The sequence below is a fragment of the Salmo salar genome, chromosome ssa02 (genome assembly GCF_905237065.1).
Source record: "Salmo salar chromosome ssa02, Ssal_v3.1, whole genome shotgun sequence".
Classification (NCBI taxonomy): domain Eukaryota; kingdom Metazoa; phylum Chordata; class Actinopteri; order Salmoniformes; family Salmonidae; genus Salmo; species Salmo salar.
This window is the reverse complement of record NC_059443.1, coordinates 65,204,025-65,228,389: the sequence shown is the minus strand read 5'-3', so window position 1 is coordinate 65,228,389 and position 24,365 is coordinate 65,204,025. Positions and strand designations below refer to the sequence as shown.

At 46.3% G+C, this 24,365-nt stretch overlaps 1 protein-coding gene across 7 annotated transcripts in view; it reads left to right on the top strand.

Moving 5' to 3' along the window:
• The window catches only part of LOC106589748 (gamma-adducin), a 150,770-nt gene that overhangs the window by 95,292 nt on the left and 31,113 nt on the right, over positions 1 to 24,365 (top strand). For 3 of the 7 annotated variants that reach the window (XM_045707977.1, XM_045707984.1, XM_045707988.1), the window contains one exon: positions 22,949 to 23,198. In XM_045707977.1, coding sequence (XP_045563933.1) covers positions 22,989 to 23,198 — 210 coding nt within the window. In that variant the 5' untranslated portion in view covers positions 22,949 to 22,988. Of the gene's footprint in view, positions 1 to 9,632; positions 9,977 to 22,948; positions 23,199 to 24,365 lie in introns of those variants that run through there. The other 4 variants (XM_045707994.1, XM_045707972.1, XM_045707995.1 and 1 more) reach the window with 2 other exon arrangements.

The following is a 24,365-nucleotide window of genomic DNA, read 5'->3' as shown; positions in this document are numbered from 1 at the left end:
TCCCTACAGGGCGGGTACGTGTTGTACACACAGGGAATACTTTGATTGCTATCCATTGGTAGTGTCATGGTACAGCCAGGTAGCAGTGTTTTGTTTGAAGTCAACCTGTGGCTGATGGCCCCATCACTCAATACACAGAGCAGACAGAAACACAGTATAATAATACACTATGAATGAACAGCTGCTGACTGGTTCACCCCAGGTAACAACATGACAGTAATGAATTGTGACCTGACCTTATATATGCTGTAAATCCTAGTGCCTAAGAGTCATAAAGATGCATTGAAATAATGTTACTGAGTTTAGATGCAAGCCCCCACCTCACAGCTGCCACTCTCGTGCACTGAGGCAAGGAAATGGAATTGCTACTTTTTTTGTGTTCAGTCATGATGGGTACGGCCCAGAGTTATGTGTTCAGTCATGATGGGTACGGCCCAGAGTTATGTGTTCAGTCATGATGGGTACGGCCCAGAGTTATGTGTTCAGTCATGATGGGTACGGCCCAGAGTTATGTGTTCAGTCATCATGGGTACGGCCCAGAGTTATGTGTTCAGTCATCATGGGTACGGCCCAGATTTATGTGTTCAGTCATCATGGGTACGGCCCAGAGGTACTGTTGAAGTCGGAAGTTTACATACACCTTAGCCAAATGCATTTAAACTCAGTTTTTCACAATTCCTGACATTTAATCCTACTAAAAATACTTTCTAGTTCCGACCATGCAGTAATATCTAACAAGTAATATAACCTAAGAATTTCACAACAACACCTTATACACACAAGTGTAAAGGAATGAATACAAATATGTACATAAAAATACATAAATGAGTGATGGCCGAACGGCATAGGCAAGATGCAGTAGATGGTATAGAGTACAGTATATACATATGAGATGAGTAATGTAGGGTATGTAAACATTATATAAAGTGGCTAGTGATACATTACATCAAGATGGCAAGATGCAGTGGATGGTATAGAGTACAGTATATACATATGAGATGAGTAATGTAGGGTATGAAAACATTATATAAAGTGGCATTGTTTAAAGTGACTAGTGATAAATTGATTACATCAATTTTAGAGTTGAGTCAGTATGTTGGCAGCAGCCACTCAATGTTAGTGATGGCTGTTTAACAGTCTGATGGCCTTGAGATAGAAGCTGTTTTTCAGTCTCTCGGTCCCAGCTTTGATGCACCTGTACTGATGCACCTCGCTTTCTGGATGTTAGCGGGGTGAACAGGCAGTGGCTCGGGTGGTTGTTGTCCTTGATGATCTTTTTGGCCTTCCTATGGCATCAGGTGGTGTAGGTGTCCTGGAGGGCAGGTAGTTTGCACCCGGTGATGCGTTGTGCAGACCTCACTACCCTCTGGAGAGCTTTACGGTTATGGGCGGAGCAGCTGCCGTACCAGGCGGTGATACAGCCCGACAGGATGCTCTCTATTGTGCACCTGTAAAAGTTTGTAAGTGATTTTGGCGACAAGCCGAATTTCTTCAGCCTCCTGAGGTTGAAGAGGCGCTGCTGCGCCTTCTTCACCACGCTGTCTGTGTGGGTGGACCATTTCAGTTTGTCCGTGATGTGTACGCCGAGGAACTTAAAACTTTCCACCCTCTCCACTACTGTCCCGTCGACGTGGATAGGGGGGTACTCCCTCTGCTGCTTCCTGAAGCTCACGATCATCTCCTTTGTTTTGTTGACATTGAGTGTGAGGTTATTTTCCTGACACCACACTCCGAGGGCCCTCACCTCCTCCTGTAGGCCGTTTCGTCGTTGTTGGTAATCAAGCCTACCACTGTAGTGTCGTCTGCAAACTTGATGATTGAGTTGGAGGCGTGCATAGCCACGCACTCGTGGGTGAACAGGGAGTACAGGAGAGGGCTGAGAACGCACCCTTGTGGGGCCCCAGTGTTGAGGATCAGCGTGATGGAGATGTTGTTACCTACCCTCACCACCTGGGGGCTGCCCGTCAGGAAGTCCAGGACCCAGTTGCACAGGGCGGGGTCGAGACCCAGGGTCTTGAGCTTAATGACGAGTTTGGAGGGTACTATGGTGTTAAATGCTGAGCTGTAATCGATGAACAGCATTCTTACATAGGTATTCCTCTTGTCCAGATGGGTTAGGGCAGTGTGATGGCGATTGCGTCATCTGTGGACCTATTGGGTCGGTAAGCAAATTGAAGTGGGCCTAGGGTGTCAGGTAGGGTGGAGGTGATATGGTCCTTGACTAGTCTCTCAAAGAACTTCATGATGACGGAAGTGAGTGCTACGGGGCGATAGTCATTTAGCTCAGTTAGCTTTCTTGGGAACAGGAACAATGGTGGCCCTCTTGAAGCATGTGGGAACAGCAGACTGGGATAAGGATTGATTGAATATGTCTGTAAACACACCAGCCAGCTGAGGACGCAGCCGGGGATGCCGTCTGGGCCTGCAGCCTTGCGAGGGTTAACACGTTTAAATGTTTTACTCACGTCGGCTGCAGTAAAGGAGAGCCTGCAGGTTTTGGTAGCGGGCCGTGTCAAAAACCTGCAGGCTCTCCTTCACTGCAGCCGTCACACTGTATTGTCCTCAAAGTGAGCAAAAAAGTTGTTTAGTCTGTCTGGGAGCAAGGCATCGTGGTCCGCGACGGGGCTGGTTTTTCTTTTGTAGTCCGTGATTGACTGTAGACCCTGCCACATACCTCTCGTGTCTGAGCCGTTGAATTGCGACTCCACTTTGTCTCTATATTGACACTTAGCTTGTTTGATTGCCTTGCGGAGGGAATAGCTACACTGTTTGTATTCGGTCATGTTTCCAGTCACCTTGCCCTGATTAAAAGCAGTGGTTCGCGCTTTCAGTTTTGCGCGAATGCTGCCGTCAATCCACGGTTTCTGGTTGGGGAATGTTTTAATAGACGCTGTGGGTACAACATCACCGATGCACTTGCTAATAAACTCGCTCACCGAATCAGCGTATTCGTCAATGTTGTTGTTCGACGTTATGCGGAACATGTCCCAGTCCACGTGATCGAAGCAATCTTGAAGCATGGAATCCGATTGGTCGGACCAGCGTTGAACAGAACTGAGCGCGGGTGCTTCCTGTTTTAGTTTCTGTCTATAAGCTGGAAGCAACAAAATGGAGTCGTGGTCAGCTTTTCCGAAGGGAGGGCGGGGGAGGGCCTTATATGCGTCGCGGCAGTTAGAATAACAGTGATCCAGGGTTTTGCCTGCCCTGGTAGCACAATCGATATGCTGATAGAATTTGGGGAGCCTTGTTTTCAGATTAGCCTTGTTAAAATCCCCGGCTACAATGAATGCAGCCTCAGGATATGTGGTTTCCAGTTTACATAGAGTCGAATGAAGTTCTTTCAGGGCCCTCGATGTGTCTGCTTGGGGGGGAATATACACGACTGTGATTATGATCGAAGAGAATTCTCTTGGTAGATAATGCGGTCTGCATTTAATTGTGAGGAATTCTAAGTCAGGTGAACAAAAGGACTTGAGTTCCTGTATGTTGTTATGATCACACCACGTCTCGTTAACCCCCGCCCTTCTTCTTACCAGAGAGATGCTTGTTTCTGTCGGCGGGATGCGTGAAGAAACCAGGTGGCTGTACCGACTCAGACAGCTCTGTCAGGAGGAATAGGCCAAAAGTCACCCAACTTATTGTGGGAAGCTTGTGGAAGGCTACCCGAAACATTTGACCCAAGTTAAACAATTTAAAGACAATGCTACCAAATACTATTTGAGTCTATGTAAACTTCTGACCCACTGGGAATGTGATGAAAGAAATAAAAGCTGAAATAAATCATTCTCTCTACTATTATTCTGACATTTCACATTCTTAAAATAAAGTGGTGATCCTAACTGACCTAAGACAGGGAATTTTTACTAGGATTAAATGTCAGGAATTGTGAAAAACTGAGTTTAAATGTATTTGGCTAAGGTGTATGTAAACTTCCGACTTCAACTGTACATACACACAACCATCTCCATCCACATCAACACAGAAAGAAGATGGAGTAACCAATCTCTGAGTAAACACAGCAGGACCACTCTGTCTCCCTCCTTCTCCATTATCGCTCCACTGTCTCCCTCCTTCTCTACATTATCTCTCCACTGTCTCCCCCTTCTCTACATTATCTCTCCACTGTCTCCCTCCTCTACATTATCTCTCCACTGTCTCCCCCTTCTCTCCATTATCTCTCCACTGTCTCCCCCTTCTCTCCATTATCTCTCCACTGTCTCCCTCCTTCTCTACATTATCTCTCCACTCTGTGTGTGTGTGTGTGTGCGTGTGTGCGTGCGTGCGTGCGTGCGTGCTCGTGCGTGTTACTAATAATACACACGGCTGCACAGATACTGAATGCATTGTTCAGTGTCCCAGGAAATGAACCAAACGTAGTTACCCTGCGTTAAACATTACCCTGACATATACAATATATTCATGCTACACACACGTCACAGCTGCTGCTACCAGACTCTTATTTAGAACTGCTAATACTGAACAATGTAAACACTTACCCCCAACCCCCTGCCCTGATGTGTGTGTAAATATTGGACTATAAATTGTGCCTTCCTGTATTATACTTATGCTAGAATGTTTATTCTATTCTACTGAGCCATTTACTTTATGTTCCTATCTTTTATTGTTTGTTTTTGTTGTTGCATTGTCAAAAAGGAACCTGCCAGTAAGCATTTAGTTGGACAGTGTATACCATGTGTATCCTGTACAACTGGAAACACACCCACTCTGACAGCATTACCCTCTACCCTGAAACATGTACCTCTGGAACATGGATTAGTGGGTTACTTAGGATCGCTGTCCTAGAAATATAAACCTAGACAGGTTTTAGTGTGTTATTACAGGCGTGGCAGCTCTGGGGGTGTGTTCTCTATGTCATGATGACATACTGCTCTGTTGTGTTCAGGCCTGCAGAGGTACAGATTGCTAGCCTGAAACCCAAACTAAATATTGCTATCTTTCACTATGGTTTAACTTCATGGATGTACAGAAGCGCTAGTAAAACAGAGCAATATTCAGTTCAGAGTCCAGGTTAATAGAGTACAGGTGGAGGGAGAAGATTTTTAGCCTGGGTGCCAGATAGGTTTGTTCTGTTAGCTTTAGGTGATTCATGTGACTACTCCCTGTAATGCTCTTAACCTGTCAACCCTAACCTGCTATCTCTGTTAGTCCTCCTACTGACCCCTATGACACTACACTATCTCTGTTAGTCCTCCTACTGACCCCTATGACACTACACTATCTCTGTTAGTCCTCCTACTGACCCCTATGACACTACACTATCTCTGTTAGTCCTCCTACTGACCCCTATGACACTACATCATCTCTGTTAGTGTAGTGTCATAGGGGTTAGTAGGAGGACTAACTAACAGAGATACTGTAGTGTCATAGGGGTTAGTAGGAGGACTAACTAACAAAGATACTGTAGTGTCATAGGGGTTAATAGGAGGACTAACTAACAGAGATACTGTAGTGTCATAGGGGTTAATAGGAGGACTAACTAACAGAGATACTGTAGTGTCATAGGGGTTAATAGGAGGACTAACTAACAGAGATACTGTAGTGTCATAGGGGTTAATAGGAGGACTAACTAACAGAGATACTGTAGTGTCATAGGGGTTAATAGGAGGACTAACAGAGATAGTGTAGTGTCACAGGGGTCAGTAGGAGGACTAACTAACAGAGATGGTCCTCCTACTAACCCTTATGACACTACAGTATCTCTGTTAGTTAGTCCTCCTACGGACCCCTATAACGCTGTACAGATGATCACACATCATAACACAACACAGAGACACAGGAAGCCAGTCAGGCCTGCAGTACCTACTGGTGTCCGTTTACCGTAAACCGTTTTATCAGCATTCTGTCAGCGTTCATCTCAACACTTCTGGGAAACAGGAGAAGGGGGTACGTCGTTGTTCACTCACTGATGCAGGGGGAGAGGAATGCAAACACTTGACCTCATGTCGGGACCGTGTTGGAAAAACAAAATGGCCGCCGATCTAAACCACACCTGAAAGGAGTTGGGTGGCTTGGTGATGTTTGGGAAAGAGAAGTCATTCAGTTTTAATGGCTTTAGTGCAGAGAGGAGACCCATCCAGGGTCAGATAGAATCGTTCTTTTGACTATTCCTGACTTCAAACGATGGAACACCCAGCAAAAGAGGAGGTCAGAAGGGGAGTATCAGAGTATGATCGCAAAACTTACAAAATGTATCAACTTTTGGCCAGGCACCACAGGTGAAATGACATTTTGCATCTACTTATCCATTTAGAGATTTGTTGGTGTCCATAATGTCTATACCCACCATCATATACATATATATTTATATTCCGGACTGATATTTCTATATTTCTTAATTCATTTCTTTTATTTTTCTGGATTTGGGTGTATTGTTAGATATTACTGCACTGCTGGGGCTAGCAACATAAGCATTTCACAACACCTGTGATAACATCTGCAAAATATGTGTACGCGACAAATAAAATTGTATTTGATTTTGGTCCATTAACATTCATATTTTCAAAAAGAATAAACATAAGGTAAACTTGAAAATGTACATTTTCTTTAGTTTATCATACCACCAACATAAACAAAATGTTTTATTTGTGTCTACAACTGGTAAAAGTTGATTGTGATAGGATTAAGAGAAATAAACCACCTATTAAGATGTGATGCCTGGCCTTAAGACAATATGGGGAGTAGTTACATTAATCACTAGAATTTACAATAGACTTTTGTTTTACCTCAATTTCAGTCAGCTGGTTTCTCCTTTCTCCCTGGTATTTTTATAATTTTTTTACCTTTATTTAACTAGGCAAGTCAGTTACAATTTACAATGATGGCCTATTTCATGAACACAATGAGCAAAGTCATGGCTGCTTGGCCTCTTCGTTGTCTTAAAGTCTTAGTCAGCAGCCCTTATCCGTGGTCATGTGAAATATGAGCAGAGCCAAAGCTCAACGCTAGCTGTCCTTTCTAAATGCTGTGTTTTATGGAGCCCATTGATTGTCATTGGGTAGTCAGTGTGTGTTGTTGAGTGGTAGGGGATGAGAGATCCGGACTCAGGGCTGGTGGTGCCAGCTGGGGATGGCATTAGACTGTTGAGTTATACAGTAAACGCTCAGTCAGTTGGCATGAAGGGTGACAGAGCCCATCCAGTGCTCTGAATTGATTGAGTTGGTCTTGAGGCTATATTTAGTATTTATCAGAATAGTGTAAAGGCTAGGCTGCTGGATGGTTTGGCTGTCTGTGGGATCAATAGCCCGGCTGCGGTCTCCTCCTGTAAAGTGATGATAAGTGTGTGTGTGTGTGTGTGTGTGTGTGTGTGTGTGTGTGTGTGTGCGTGCGCGCGCGGAGTATTACATCACGAGGAAGAAGATGTGTCCATCAATATTTAATCACAACCACTCTAATCTTAACCACATTCACTGACATTTAATCACTCACACACACACACACACACACACACACACATTTATTAAACATTTTTTTGGGGGGTATTTTATTAGGATCCCCATGAGCTGTTGCGAAAGCAGCAGCTACTCTTCCTGGGTCCCACACAGAACATGACATAATACAGAACATTAATAGACCAGAACAGGTCAAGGACAGAACTACATGTAAAAACAGCTCACAGCCTACATATCAGTGCATACACACAATATCTAGGTAAAATAGGGGAAAGGCGTTGTAATACCCTTTTACTGACACACACACACCACTAACACCCCTCTAATCTTTCACACAGCCCTGTCAAATCTACAACACTATCCACCCACCACAACACAGTCACCACTGTCTCCATGATCAAAGCGAGGGATGTCTCCTCTACCACAGTCAAGTATAACTCCTTCAGACTGTCTTCTGTTTATGGTTCTATTCTCTATGTAGTCTAATGCACTACTGTTGACCAGAGCAAAGGGTCATCTTCTGTTTCCAGGGCTACCAGAGCAAAGGGTCATCTTCTGTTTCCAGGGCTACCAGAGCAAAGGGTCTTCTTCTGTTTCCAGGGCTACCAGAGCAAAGGGTCGTCTTCTGTTTCCAGGGCTACCAGAGCAAAGGGTCTTCTTCTGTTTCCAGGGCTACCAGAGCAAAGGGTCTTCTTCTGTTTCCAGGGCTACCAGAGCAAAGGGTCATCTTCTGTTTCCAGGGCTACCAGAGCAAAGGGTCTTCTTCTGTTTCCAGGGCTACCAGAGCAAAGGGTCATCTTCTGTTTCCAGGGCTACCAGAGCAAAGGGTCATCTTCTGTTTCCAGGGCTACCAGAGCAAAGGGTCATCTTCTGTTTCCAGGGCTACCAGAGCAAAGGGTCATCTTCTGTTTCCAGGGCTACCAGAGCAAAGGGTCATCTTCTGTTTCCAGGGCTACCAGAGCAAAGGGTCATCTTCTGTTTCCAGGGCTACCAGAGCAAAGGGTCATCTTCTGTTTCCAGGGCTACCAGAGCAAAGGGTCATCTTCTGTTTCCAGGGCTACCAGAGCAAAGGGTCTTCTTCTGTTTCCAGGGCTACCAGAGCAAAGGGTCTTCTTCTGTTTCCAGGGCTACCAGAGCAAAGGGTCTTCTTCTGTTTCCAGGGCTACCAGAGCAAAGGGTCATCTTCTGTTTCCAGGGCTACCAGAGCAAAGGGTCATCTTCTGTTTCCAGGGCTACCAGAGCAAAGGGTTGTCTTCTGTTTCCAGGGCTACCAGAGCAAAGGGTCGTCTTCTGTTTCCATAGCATTTATTTCATGCTAAGACACAGTCTTACTCAAAGACTGATCTGGGATCAGCTTACTCTCGCTGGGCCGGTTTCCTGGGCAGCAGATTAAGCCTGTAGACTAAAAAACATGTTCAATGGAGATTCTTCATTGGAGGTGTTTCTGTCAAGACTCGGGTTAATGTGTGTCTGGGAAAGTATGACTCCATGTATAACCTCTTGGTCATGTTGTAATAGAGTATTGCACAATAGGAAGACCATCCCTTTGATTTCCTCTGTCAGCTAAAGACACGAGACTCAATAACACACATGAGAGTTAGTCCCCAAGAACCAGGCTGAAACCTCATTGATAAGGAGCCACGTTTTATTTACAGCCTTGACCTGATAAGGCTGGATGATAAAGGTCTATTGTTTAGGCTGCGTCCTGCAGAAATGTGGTCACGCTGTTCTACTGCTGTGGCTGTGCTTCCGTAGACATACACACACACACCCACAATTTTCTATAGCTAGGTATACTCAATGTTCTAGCTAGCTACCTCCCCAGGTATGCACAATGCCTCCTTCTCCAGTACAGTAGGTATGTAGAACATGGCAAATAGAAACAGTTGGGGTGTGTTACCTTAGAGCGACAACATGTTAGCTATGTGCCATGGTGATTTGTAACCTGCCAGTATACTTCCAAAACACGAGAGAGAGAGAGAACAAGAGAGAGAAAGTAAAAAGAGAGGGATAGAACGAGAGAGAGAAAGAAGAGTTAGAATAAGAGCAGGAGAGAGGGAAAGGGAGAAGGGAGGGGGCCGGTGTGTGACAGCCGGCCCCTGATTGGTCAGACTGCAGTGTGTGTTCCCTCAGTGGGCAGAGGATTAAGCCTATCACGTGGTTCCTTTAGCTCCTTTTCACACAAACACACCCACACACACACTCACAGCTGTTGAAATCTCTTTCTCCTCTGCTGCGGTCAGAGCAGTCAGAGCAGTCAGAGCAGCGAGGGAGTGGAGTGTGTGTGGCAGTGGAGTCTGAGACTAGCAGCGACTCTGTTGTCTTCAGGCAGTCCATTTTTTTGGTTTGGTCCGGGACTAACATATAGGATCAACTTGGAGAAGGGAGACGAAGAAGCAGTGAACGGACTGTTTTTTTCTCTCTCCCTCTCTTTATTTTTCGTCTGCGTCCCCGTGGATCTACTCTGGGATTTCTAAGCGAGGCGAGGAAGTAGACATGCGTTTTGACTGGCGTTTCTATTCCAGGTTCTATCAGATTCACTGACTGAGTGCAGGGGACACAATAAGGTCAGTTAGCTACGCGTGTTTCTTTGTGTGTGTTGTTGACTGTCACTCCCTACTTCAACTAAATGAGTTGACTGAACTCATTTCAATCTGTGAGCTGTGATTGTGATTTCAAGCTGTTGGTTCAGCTACCAATTTAAGGGGGAATTCCTGGCTTCCACGATGAACACCCGTTGGTTGTGTTGCCTTTCTCTCTCTCAACATGCTTAGCACTGAGTCAATGGAGACTGTAGGTAGATTAGCTGTACTCATCAGCTAAACAGTAGGAATGAATACTGCTCAGTACACTAATATACTACCTAGAGGTCTGAAGAGTAGAGCTTGTTCTCTGCTTACAGTGCATCGTCGAAGTTCAAGTTGAAACGCTTAACTGTCTAGTAAGGGTGGAATGGACATTTCTGATTGGCTTGCATGGCTGGCCAGGCCTACGTAACTTAACTTCACAGCAGCCACGTCATAGATGATGTACATTACATGGTTACAACATCATGCTTTCACTCGTAGATTATTCAGTGGGGTTTTGTGTCCTCACTCTGTTTATTTTGAAAGCGCACACACACCCCGCCCACCTACAATGTGTAAGGCCACGCAGCACAGTAGATAGCCATCTATAATTAGTGTGTGGGATTGTTTCCTGGTATTGTTCCCATACGGTCGGTAACGCGACCCAAAAGCCTGTCCCTATTAATAGGGGTGATGGCTAAAAGAGAGGCAGAAGAATCCAGCAGGCATGATAACAAATAGTAGAGAGGGGATGAGGTGTAAGAGAGGGAAAGAGAGGGAAACTGTATATAGACATAATATAACATTTGAAATGTCTTTATTCTTTTGGAACTTTTGTGAGTGTAATGTTTGCTGTTAATTTTATATTACTTATTTCACTTTTGTTTATTATCTGTTTCTCTTGCTTTGGCAATGTTAACATATGTTTCCCATGACAATAAAGCCCAATAAGGGGGGGTTTATGGGGAGAGGGGGAGGGGGGGAAGGAAGAGGAGGGTACACTGTAGCAGGATAGCTGTCAACAGAAGAGAGGAGGGGTGAGGTTTGTGGGACTGTATGGAGAGCAATCTAATCTGTCCTCCCCGCTGGAGTTAGTTCAAGGCTAAATGTCATCCTGACATGAGGTGAGGTAACTGGAGTAATGAAGAGAGCCTCTGCACACTGGTGAATAACACTATGCACATTTGTGATTTATTCGGGCTTCGTGGCTAAGCTTTAGTTTCAGTCAAAGCGTTGACCTTTCCTCAGACCACCCTCTCCTCCACATAGTGACACATTATGTGGGGCGGCAGCGTAGCCTAGTGGTTAGAGCGTCGGACTAGCAACCGAAAGGTTGCAAGATCGAATCCCCGAGCTGACAAGGTACAAATCTGTCGTTCTGCCCCTGAACAAGGCAGTTAACCCACTGTTCCTAGGCCGTCATTGAAAATAAGAATTTGTTCTTAACTGACTTGCCTGGTTAAATAAAGGTAAAACAAAAAAGAAAAATGCCTGAAGTCGTGGAAGGGGTGTGTGGCTGGCGGCGGAGCAGTAGGCCAAAGGTTGAAAGGTCGATAGGTCAGAGAGATTGCTGTTACTTTGCTTCGGGCTACCAGTCGAGACCAACCGGATAACAGTCACAGTCTGGTGCTCTTTAAGCAGTCTCTTGAGTCAAAACGGCCTTTTGCGGTCAAGTCAAAACGGTCTTTTGCGGTCAGTATGGTATCAATGGTTTTTATTGATTTATTTATTTAGTTGATCAATTTGATCTGACAAAAGCTTTGTCTGTCAACAGAGACACACGACTGAAATAAACTGGTCTTTAGGTGGTGCCTCAATCATGTCTCTTTTTTTATTCAATTTTTTTCTAATTTGTGTGAACTTCTGAATTTGTGTGAACTCACCTCACTTTGAACATTAGATTCTCACCTCTCACCCCTTAACTCTGGTTCCGAAACGAAATGTCCTGCTGTGTGAAACTCCCGCCGGGTGACCCGAGTGACGGGAACGTTGGGAATGGGGACAAAGGGAACATTGAGGGCGCAGGAGGGAGCGCTCTGGGAACAGGGCATCTTGTGACTGGGTACTGAGCAGGGATACTGCTGTCCTGTGTTTATCTGGGTCTGTGGTTGTGTTGTGGTTTTACGGGGAGCCTTGTGTTATAAGCACTGACGGAAGTGTGTGTCTGTGTGTGTGTCTGTCTGCTGCTTCTATTGTGGTTGTGTAGATATTCAATACACATTGGGATACCTCGTAAAAGAGGTGTGTGTTAGCTAGTTCTGTGGTTGTGTGGTTATTCCATACACACTGGGGGACTTGTGTTCGTAGCAGAGGGGGAGTCTGGTGTTGTCAACACTGGGGGGTAAAGGGGGGTGAGGGGCTGTGCAACTTTATTTAGGCAACTCCACAGCTGTTAGGGATTGACCCCAGAGGATTGCACTCATCCAGCAGTTCCTCTGTCGTTCTCACGTTCACCATGCTCTCTCTCTTTCTATGCCTTTCTCTCCCTCCCTCTTACTCTCTCACTCTCTGGATCTCATACTGTCTCTCTTCTCCTTTTCCATCTCTACCTCTTGTTTTGATCTGTTTCTCCCAACCAACAGGTCCCTATCAATTCACTGCTAGTGGTTTCCTACAGTATAAGGCCTGTTTCTTTATTCTGGTCTGGTTCTCTCTCTCTCTCTCTCTCTCTCTCTCTCGTATCCCTACTCCCCATAGAATCTCTCTCTCTCTCTCTCGTATCCCTACTCCCCATAGAATCTCTCTCTCTCTCTCTCTCTCTCTCTCTCTCTCGTATCCCTACTCCCCATAGAATCTCTCTCTCTCTCTCTCTCTCTCTCTCTCTCTCTCTCTCTCTCTCTCGTATCCCTACTCCCCATAGAATCTCTCTCTCTCGTATCCCTACTCCCCATAGAATCTCTCTCTCTCTCTCTCTCTCTCTCTCGTATCCCTACTCCCCATAGAATCTCCCTTCTCTCTCTCTCTCTCGTATCCCTACTCCCCATAGAATCTCTCTCTCTCTCTCTCTCTCTCTCTCGTATCCCTACTCCCCATAGAATCTCTCTCTCTCTCTCTCTCTCGTATCCCTACTCCCCATAGAATCTCTCTCCTCTCTCTCTCTCTCTCGTATCCCTACTCCCCATAGAATCTCTCTCTCTCTCTCTCTCTCTCTCGTATCCCTACTCCCCATAGAATTCTCTCTCTCTCTCTCTCGTATCCCTACTCCCCATAGAATCTCTCTCTCTCTCTCTCTCTCGTATCCCTACTCCCCATAGAATCTCTCTCTCTCTCTCCCTCTCTCGTATTCCTACTCCCCATAGAATCTCTCTCTCTCTCTCCCTCTCTCGTATTCCTACTCCCCATAGAATCTCTCTCTCTCTCTCTCTCTCGTATCCCTACTCCCCATAGAATCTCTCTCTCTCTCTCTCTCTCTCTCTCTCGTATTCCTACTCCCCATAGAATCTCTCTCTCTCTCTCTCTCGTATCCCTACTCCCCATAGAATCTCTCTCTCTCTCTCTCTCTCTCGTATCCCTACTCCCCATAGAATCTCTCTCTCTCTCTCTCTCGTATCCCTACTCCCCATAGAATCTCTCTCTCTCTCTCTCTCTCTCTCTCGTATCCCTACTCCCCATAGAATCTCTCTCTCTCTCTCTCTCTCTCTCGTATCCCTACTCCCCATAGAATCTCTCTCTCTCTCTCTCTCTCTCTCTCGTATCCCTACTCCCCATAGAATCTCTCTCTCTCTCTCTCTCTCTCTCGTATTCCTACTCCCCATAGAATCTCTCTCTCTCTCATATTCCTACTCCCCATAGAATCTCTCTCTCTCTCTCTCTCGTATCCCTACTCCCCATAGAATCTCTCTCTCTCTCTCTCTCTCGTATCCCTACTCCCCATAGAATCTCTCTCTCTCTCTCTCTCTCTCTCTCTCGTATCCCTACTCCCCATAGAATCTCTCTCTCTCTCTCTCTCTCTCGTATCCCTACTCCCCATAGAATCTCTCTCTCTCTCTCTCTCTCTCTCGTATCCCTACTCCCCATAGAATCTCTCTCTCTCTCTCTCTCTCTCTCTCGTATCCCTACTCCCCATAGAATCTCTCTCTCTCTCTCTCTCTCTCGTATCCCTACTCCCCATAGAATCTCTCTCTCTCTCTCTCTCTCTCTCGTATCCCTACTCCCCATAGAATCTCTCTCTCTCTCTCTCTCGTATCCCTACTCCCCATAGAATCTCTCTCTCTCTCTCTCTCGTATCCCTACTCCCCATAGAATCTCTCTCTCTCTCGTATCCCTACTCCCCATAGAATCTCTCTCTCTCTCTCTCTCTCTCTCTCGTATCCCTACTCCCCATAGAATCTCTCTCTCTCTCTCTCTCTCTCTCGTATCCCTACTCCCCATAGAATCTCTCTCTCTCTCTCTCTCTCTCTCTCGTATCCCTACTCCCCATAGAATCTCTCTCTCTCTCTCTCTCTGTATCCCTACTCCCCATAGAATCTCTCTCTCTCTCTCTCTCTCTCTCTCTCTCGTATCCCTACTCCCCATAGAATCTCTCTCTCTCTCTCTCTCTCTCGTATCCCTACTCCCCATAGAATCTTCTCTCTCTCTCTCGTATCCCTACTCCCCATAGAATCTCTCTCTCTCTCTCTCTCTCGTATCCCTACTCCCCATAGAATCTCTCTCTCTCTCTCTCTCTCTCTCTCGTATCCCTACTCCCCATAGAATCTCTCTCTCTCTCTCTCTCCCTACTCCCCATAGAATTTCTCTCTCTCTCTCTCTCGTATCCCTACTCCCCATAGAATCTCTCTCTCTCTCTCTCTCTCTCGTATCCCTACTCCCCATAGAATCTCTCTCTCTCTCTCTCTCTCTCTCGTATCCCTACTCCCCATAGAATCTCTCTCTCTCTCTCTCTCGTATCCCTACTCCCCATAGAACTCTCTCTCTCTCTCTCTCTCTCTCGTATCCCTACTCCCCATAGAATTCTCTCTCTCTCTCTCTCTCGTATCCCTACTCCCCATAGAATCTTCTCTCTCTCTCTCTCTCTCTCTCTCTCGTATCCCTACTCCCCATAGAATCTCTCTCTCTCTCTCTCTCGTATCCCTACTCCCCATAGAATCTCTCTCTCTCTCTCTCTCTCTCTCTCTCTCTCTCTCTCTCTCGTATCCCTACTCCCCATAGAATCTCTCTCTCTCTCTCTCTCTCGTATCCCTACTCCCCATAGAATCTCTCTCTCTCTCTCTCTCTCTCTCTCGTATCCCTACTCCCCATAGAATCTCTCTCTCTCTCTCTCTCTCTCGTATCCCTACTCCCCATAGAATCTCTCTCTCTCTCTCTCTCTCTCGTATCCCTACTCCCCATAGAATCTCTCTCTCTCTCTCTCTCGTATCCCTACTCCCCATAGAATCTCTCTCTCTCTCTCTCTCTCTCTCTCTCTCGTATCCCTACTCCCCATAGAATCTCTCTCTCTCTCTCTCGTATCCCTACTCCCCATAGAATCTCTCTCTCTCTCTCTCTCTCTCTCTCTCTCTCTCTCGTATTCCTACTCCCCATAGAATCTCTCTCTCTCTCTCTCGTATCCCTACTCCCCATAGAATCTCTCTCTCTCTCTCTCTCTCTCTCTCTCTCTCTCTCTCTCTCTCGTATCCCTACTCCCCATAGAATCTCTCTCTCTCTCTCTCTCTCTCTCTCTTACTCTCTCGTATCCCTACTCCCCATAGAATCTCTCTCGCTCTCTCGTATCCCTACTCCCCATAGAATCTCGCTCTCTCGCTCTCGTATCCCTACTCCCAATAGAATTACATATTCACTGTATAACTGTCGGCAGGGTAGCTGTAGTCGGCAGGGTAGCTGTAGTCGGCAGGGTAGCTGTAGTCGGCAGGGTAGCTGTAGTCGGCAGGGTAGCTGTAGTCGGCAGGGTAACTGTAGTCGGCAGGGTAGCTGTAGTGGCAGGGTAGCTGTAGTCCTAAGGCCTGTGTCTTTATAGTTGGCTGTACAGTAGCCTGTCTGCCCTCTGCAGTTTCATTCAATAAACCAGGACATGGCTTTGGGAAAGGATGAATTGAATACACACACACTCAATCACACACAGGCACAATGATACATACATACACACACACACACACACACCCCGGGGAATGTGATGTTATGTAACCTTCAGGGAGAGTTGTCCAGCTGCTTTGACTTGAACAGATTATTCTAGCTGGGATTTTATTAATGTCCATGTAAATTACAGAGTTGAGGATCAGAGGGAGAGAGGAGGAGGGGGAGGGGACGAGAGGGGGGAGAAGGTTGGTTTGGAGTTCTGCCATAGAAGAAACATAAGTGTTCCAATGTGTGATGATTCAGCTGATAAAGAGAGTCATGTCAGCTCCAGCCAAGCCTAAGTGGAGCAGTGGCTTGATATCAAGAAGCCGACGCAATGTTGACCTTCCTAAATGTCATACAGGTTATGATCATAGACCTCACTTATACTGTAGTCCTACATTACAGCTTATATTAGACAGGATAGTAAGGCTCATACACTGTAGTCCTACATTACATCTTATATTAGACAGGATAGTAAGGCTCATACACTGTAGTCCTACATTACATCTTATATTAGACAGGATAGTAAGTCTCATACACTGTAGTCCTACATTACAGCTTATATTAGACAGGATAGTAAGGCTCATACACTGTAGTCCTACATTACAGATTATATTAGACAGGATAGTAAGTCTCATATATACACTGTAGTCCTACATTACAGCTTATATTAGACAGGATAGTAAGGCTCATACACTGTAGTCCTACATTACAGTCCATATTATATTAGACAGGACCAGGAAAAACTCCCAGCCCTTTGTATAGTAGTAATGATTTATTTGCTGAAATCTGACCTGGCGACCTGAGGTAAAACTCTAGAAACCACCTGTGAACGGTGACTCCATAGGTCATGTATCAGAAAAGACTATTGGTCCCTGCTCATAGTACCATCCTTCTATTTACATTGCAGCGTGGGAAACCCTGCTGTAGGATGCACTGTTGGCCCTATTTGGCTGTCTGGTTGTCATGACAACGTGGTAAACCCATTAACTCATGTCATCCCCCTAAGCCCTTCCCCTCTCGGGGTCACAAGTGTCAGCTGGGCATGGCATCGGAATGTCCAGCATGCACTTGTCTCCAGTGTCATGGCGATGGCCTATTTGGTCAGACTATCAGACAACCTGTCACTACATTGGCTTTGAATCTATGTCGTCTTTCACTTGTAATAGTATTTTTTATATACTAACTGGTACTATGTACACATAATGATATACCATCTGGAGTTTGGCTCAAACATGTAATGTACATACAGACAGACTGGTACTTTATACATTAGCTTTTTGAGGGAAATGTATTAGTAGTGTCTTACAATAAAGTCATAAAGAGATCATTCATCTTGCTTTGTGTCCATACAAGGTCCCCTACTGTAAGTTCAAACTATTATAGCTGTGTCCCTTGTAACACAGAGAGGAGCTTGCAGGGGGCTGTAGTAACCAGCATGCTCGCCGGCTCATAGCCTGAGTCAATGTAGTCCCATTGAAACACACACACTGGCTCGGGTCCAGACTACAGAGTAGACCAGAGCTGTGTGTTCAACACACTGGGTCGGGTCCAGACTACAGGGTAGACCAGAGCTGTGTGTTCAACACACTGGCTCGGGTCCAGACTACAGGGTAGACCAGAGCTGTGTGTTCAACACACTGGGTCGGGTCCAGACTACAGGGTAGACCAGAGCTGTGTGTTCAACACACTGGGTCGGGTCCAGACTACAGGGTAGACCAGAGCTGTGTGTTCAACACACTGGCTCGGGTCCAGACTACAGGGTAGACCAGAGCTGTGTGTTCAACACACTGGGTCGGGTCCAGACTACAGGGTAGCCCAGAGCTGAGCGTTGTTCAACACACTGGGTCGGGTCCAGACTACAGGGTAGCCCAGAGCTGTGCGTTGTTCAACACACTGGGTCGGGTCCAGACTACAGGGTAGCCCAGAGCTGTGCGTTGTTCAACACACTGGGTCGGGTCCAGACTACAGGGTAGCCCAGAGCTGTGCGTTGTTCAACACACTGGGTCGGGTCCAGACTACAGGGTAGCCCAGAGCTGTGCGTTGTGGCTCTTAATCTGAAACATCTTGTTCAGTTCCATTAGAAAGAGAAAGGAAGGGAAAGGGACAGGGAGAAAAGAAAGGGAGGAGAGAGTGAGACAGCAGGTACAGTAGATCTTTCTCTGCTGCTAGGGTAACCCTCTTAAGTGGCCTGCGGTCATGTGACTGGAGTGGTTGGTAAACAATCTCAGCTGTAGAGGTCTCTCGCTTTCTCTCTCAATTCAATTCAATGTTTTTTATTGGCATGGGAAACATATGTTTACATTTCTCTCTCTCTCTCTCTGTCTGTCTGTGTCTGTGTGTGAAAACAGTTCCAGCTGTAGTGGTTGCTCTCTCTCTGTTGGGTGGAAACCTCAAGCCATCTGGTTGAGGCCAGCCTGCTCTCTACCCCTTCCATCTCTAATACTGCCCCTCCCATCTCTAATACTGCCCCTCCCATCTCTAATACTGCCCCTCCCGTCTCTAATACTGCCCCTCCCGTCTCTAATACTGCCCCTCCCCATCTCTAATTCTAATACTTCTCATCTCTAACACTGCCCCTCCCCATCTCTAATTCTAATACTTCTCGTCTCTAATACTGCCCCTCCCATCTCTAATACTCCATCTCTAATACGGCCCCTTCCATCTCTAATACTGCCCCTCCCATCTCTAATACGGCCCCTTCCATCTCTAATACGGCCCCTTCCATCTCTAATACGGCCTCTTCCATCACTAATACGGCCCCTTCCATCTCTAATACTGCCCCTTCCATCTCTAATACTGCCCCTTCCATCTCTAATACGGCCCCTTCCATCTCTAATACGGCCCCTTCCATCTCTAATACTGCCCCTTCCATCTCTAATACGGCCCCTTCCATCTCTAATACTGCCCCTCCCATCTCTAATACTCCATCTCTAATACGGCCCCTTCCATCTCTAATACTGCCCCTCCCATCTCTAATACGGCCCCTTCCATCTCTAATACGGCCCCTTCCATCTCTAAAACGGCCCCTTCCATCTCTAATACGGCCACTTCCATCTCTAATACGGCCCCTTCCATCTCTAATACGGCCTCTTCCATCTCTAATACTTCCCATCTCTAATTCTAATACTGCCCATCTCTAATACTGCCCGTCTCTAATACTGCCCCTCTCATTGCTAATACTGCCCCTCCCGTCTCTAATACTGCCCCTCCCGTCTCTAATACTGCCCCTCCCGTCTCTAATACTGCCCCTCCCGTCTCTAATACTACCCCTCCCATCACTAATACTGCCCGTCTCTAATACTGCCCCTCCCGTCTCTAATACTGCCCCTCCCGTCTCTAATACTACCCGTCTCTAATACTGCCCGTCTCTAATACTGCCCCTCTCATTGCTAATACTGCCCCTCTCATTGCTAATACTGCCCCTCTCATTGCTAATACTGCCCCTCCCGTCTCTAATACTGCCCCTCCCGTCTCTAATACTGCCCCTCCCGTCTCTAATACTGCCCCTCCCGTCTCTAATACTGCCCCTCCCGTCTCTAATACAAGGGTTAACCTAAAGGCGACCCATGATTCCCATCCGGAACAGTTCGTGCATATATACTGCTCAAAAAAATAAAGGGAACACTTAAACAACACATCCTAGACCTGAATGAAAGAAATAATCTTATTAAATACTTTTTCCTTTACATAGTTGAATGTGCTGACAACAAAATCACACAAAAATAATCAATGGAAATCCAATTTATCAACCCATGGAGGTCTGGATTTGGAGTCACACTCAAAATTAAAGTGGAAAACCACACTACAGGCTGATCCAACTTTGATGTAATGTCCTTAAAACAAGTCAAAATGAGGCTCAGTAGTGTGTATGGCCTCCACATGCCTGTATGACCTCCCTACAATGCCTGGGCATGCTCCTGATGAGGTGGCGGATGGTCTCCTGAGGGATCTCCTCCCAGACCTGGACTAAAGCATCCGCCAACTCCTGGACAGTCTGTGGTGCAACGTGGCGTTGGTGGATGGAGCGAGACATGATGTCCCAGATGTGCTCAATTGGATTCAGGTCTGGGGAATGGGCGGGCCAGTCCATAGCATCAATGCCTTCCTCTTGCAGGAACTGCTGACACACTCCAGCCACATGAGGTCTAGCATTGTCTTGCATTAGGAGGAACCCAGGGCCAACCGCACCAGCATATGGTCTCACAAGGGGTCTGAGGATCTCATCTCGGTACCTAATGGCAGTCAGGCTACCTCTGGCGAGCACATGGAGGGCTGTGCGGCCCCCCAATGAAATGCCACCCCACACCATGACTGACCCACTGCCAAACCGGTCATGCTGGAGGATGTTGCAGGCAGCAGAACGTTCTCCACGGCATCTCCAGACTCTGTCATGTCTGTCACGTGCTCAGTGTGAACCTGCTTTCATCTGTGAAGAGCACAGGGCACCAGTGGCGAATTTGCCAATCTTGGTGTTCTCTGGCAAATGCCAAACGTCCTGCACGGTGTTGGGCTGTAAGCACAACCCCCACCTGTGGACGTCGGGCCCTCATACCACCCTCATGGAGTCTGTTTCTGACCGTTTGAGCAGACATATGCACATTTGTGGCCTGCTGGAGGTCATTTTGCAGGGCTCTGGCAGTGCTCCTCCTTGCACAAAGGCGGAAGTAGCGGTCCTGCTGCTGGGTTGTTGCCCTCCTATGACCTCCTCCACGTCTCCTGTTGTACTGGCCTGTCTCCTGGTAGCGCCTCCATGCTCTGGACACTACGCTGACAGACACAGCAAACCTTCTTGCCACAGCTAGCATTGATGTGCCATCCTGGATGAGCTGCACTACCTGAGCCACTTGTGTGGGTTGTAGACTCCGTCTCATGCTACCACAAGAGTGAAAGCACTGCCAGCATTCAAAAGTAACCAAAACATCAGCCAGGAAGCATAGGAACTGAGAAGTGGTCTGTGGTCACCACCTGCAGAAGCACTCGTTTATTGGGGGTGTCTTGCTAATTGCCTATAATTTCCACCTGTTGTCTATTCCATTTGCACAACAGCATGTGAAATGTATTGTCAATCAGTGTTGCTTCCTAAGTGGACAGTTTGATTTCACAGAAGTGTGATTGACTTGGAGTTACATTGTGTTGTTTAGGTGTTCCCTTTATTTTTTTGAGCAGTGTATTTTGACGACATTTTGTGACGTTTTTGTTTGTTTTGGTCTTCGGCTAGAGTTTTATTTCAGCTGTTCGTGCACACAACTCTTTTTCTCGAGGCAGGCCGAAGAGAAATACTGCACCAAACATTTAGTAAAATTGCGTGACTAAGATCTACTCGGCAGAACCGTCAAAATGAATGACATTTCTTGAGTTATCTTAGATTAATTCAGACTATGTTGAGGAAGTGTATACTGGCTACGGCGCCTCAAGATGGACAAACGGTACTATTGCCGCTTTTTGCTTTTTCAAGCGAAGATCTTTGAAGAGAGTATGTGAGCACACTTGGCTAGGCGCCAGCCGAACCGAAGCCTTTAACCTCCACAGCCACGCCGCAAAGCAACCTGGGAGATGGTTTCTTACACTCTCTGTCTCATTAGTTGATCTTTTCCATTCATACCGTCATTAAATCCATGGCCCTTTTGCAGACATTGTTGTGCTCTCTCCTTCATTTGGCATGGCAACAAGTGGTTCAGGAGAGTCAATAACACATACTATAGCTGTTTCCAACTGTTGTGTGTTGTCATGCCAACTGGAACAGGGTGAGGCAATAGTCAGGGGAAATGTATTCACTAACCCAGTCATGACCCTGATGGGCTAACAAAATATGAGTCTCTCTCTCGTTCGCTTTGTTTGTCTTTCTTTCCCGCTCTGGAGCACGTTCCATGTAGATAACAGCGTGTGTGTGTGTGTGTGTGTGTGTGTGTGTGTGTGTGTGTGTGTGTGTGTGTGTGTGTGTGTGTGTGTGTGTGTGTGTATGATGGAAACACAAATCTGTCCAGAGTCAGAGCGGGTCCTGACTCCTGTTGCTGGCGTCAGATCGTTGACCAATCAGAGAGCAACGTTTCCCACAGCAGACGACCTGATAGGATGGGCATCCTCTTCTTGCTTGGCAGACACGTTGCTGTTGTTTCCTCTCTGTCCGTCTGTCCCCTGTGGGACATGTCACCTGTTATCCTGTACTTCTGTCTGTTTATCTCTCTGTTTGATTATTAGTAATGTCATAGGAATAGCTTCTTTAGAAAGGTAATGGTGAAATGAATTGACTTTGTATTTACACTTGACCTGGGGCTCTGCATACTCATGTCTCACTGTCTGTTTAGCGTGCAGTTTGGTTAAAGTCAATGGTCGCTGTTCAGAGGAATTCACTTATTTTGCAGTGATAGTCCTCTTTGGTTTAAAAAAAGTCAAGGGTCCATGCTAGTTTGGATTCTTTTTAGTTGGAACAGTTGTTGCCCACAGGAATAGACTTAGTTTGGGTCTATTCATAACTTGGGGCTCTGCATCTGTGCTCAATGGTAGTTTGCAACATGACTTAAAACCATTGTTTTCCCACAGTCTGGCAAATTAGACTTGTGCAGAATAAATGTTCCCTTTGGGATGATAAACCTTTCCACCACTAAATGGGAAGTTGGGAACTACATGTTCTGGACTTGTTTTTCTACATATCTGTCCTATTTCCATAGTTTTTCTACATATCTGTCCTATTTCCATTGTTTTTCTACATATCTGTCCTATTTCCATTGTGTCTTTTAGTTTAGTTCAGTGTAAAACCGCTGTCACAATAAGCAATTGGACACAATTACTGTTGCAGTTACAGGTTGCAAGTGACATTATCTCAAGCAACTTGAATGATGGATGACGCAACTCAAACTGTCAGATCTCTATTCTAAACCTCTCTCTCTCTCTCTCTCTCTCTCTCTCTCGTTCCAGTGAGAAGCTGAGCTCGATCAGAGCAGCGTAGGAAGCAGGCATGAGCGCAGGCAGCCATCACGCCGTGGTGACCACCCCTCCCACGCCCAGCGCCGGTGGAGGACCCGGTGGTCCTAAGGAACGATACTTTGACCGCATCGACCCCAACGATCCCGAGTACCTGAGAGAGAGGAACATGTCACCTGACCTCAGACAGGACTTCAATATGATGGAACAGAAGAAGAGAGTCACACAGATACTACAGAGTCCTGTAAGTAGGAGAGAGAGAGAGAGAGATACTACAGTCCTGTAAGTAGGAGAGAGAGAGAGAGATACTACAGTCCTGTAAGTAGGAGAGAGAGAGAGATACTACAGTCCTGTAAGTAGGAGAGAGAGAGAGATACTACAGAGTCCTGTAAGTAGGAGAGAGAGAGAGATACTACAGTCCTGTAAGAAGGAGAGAGAGAGATATACTACAGAGTCCTGTAAGTAGGAGAGAGAGAGATACTACAGTCCTGTAAGTAGGAGAGAGAGAGAGATACTACAGTCCTGTAAGTAGGAGAGAGAGAGATATACTACAGAGTCCTGTAAGTAGGAGAGAGAGAGAGATACTACAGTCCTGTAAGTAGGAGAGAGAGAGATATACTACAGAGTCCTGTAAGTAGGAGAGAGAGAGAGATACTACAGTCCTGTAAGTAGGAGAGAGAGAGAGATACTACAGTCCTGTAAGTAGGAGAGAGAGAGAGATATACTACAGAGTCCTGTAAGTAGGAGAGAGAGAGAGAGATATACTACAGAGTCCTGTAAGTAGGAGAGAGAGAGAGATACTACAGAGTCCTGTAAGTAGGAGAGAGAGAGAGATACTACAGTCCTGTAAGTAGGAGAGAGAGAGAGATATATACTACAGAGTCCTGTAAGTAGGAGAGAGAGAGAGATACTACAGTCCTGTAAGTAGGAGAGAGAGAGAGAGAGAGAGATACTACAGTCCTGTAAGTAGGAGAGAGAGAGAGAGGATACTACAGTCCTGTAAGTAGGAGAGAGAGAGAGAGAGATACTACAGTCCTGTAAGTAGGAGAGAGAGAGAGAGATACTACAGTCCTGTAAGTAGGAGAGAGAGAGAGAGATACTACAGTCCTGTAAGTAGGAGAGAGAGAGAGAGAGATACTACAGTCCTGTAAGTAGGAGAGAGAGAGAGAGAGAGACTACAGTCCTGTAAGTAGGAGAGAGAGAGAGAGATACTACAGTCCTGTAAGTAGGAGAGAGAGAGATACTACAGTCCTGTAAGTAGGAGAGAGAGAGATACTACAGTCCTGTAAGTAGGAGAGAGAGAGAGATACTACAGTCCTGTAAGTAGGAGAGAGAGAGAGAGATACTACAGTCCTGTAAGTAGGAGAGAGAGAGAGAGATACTACAGTCCTGTAAGTAGGAGAGAGAGAGA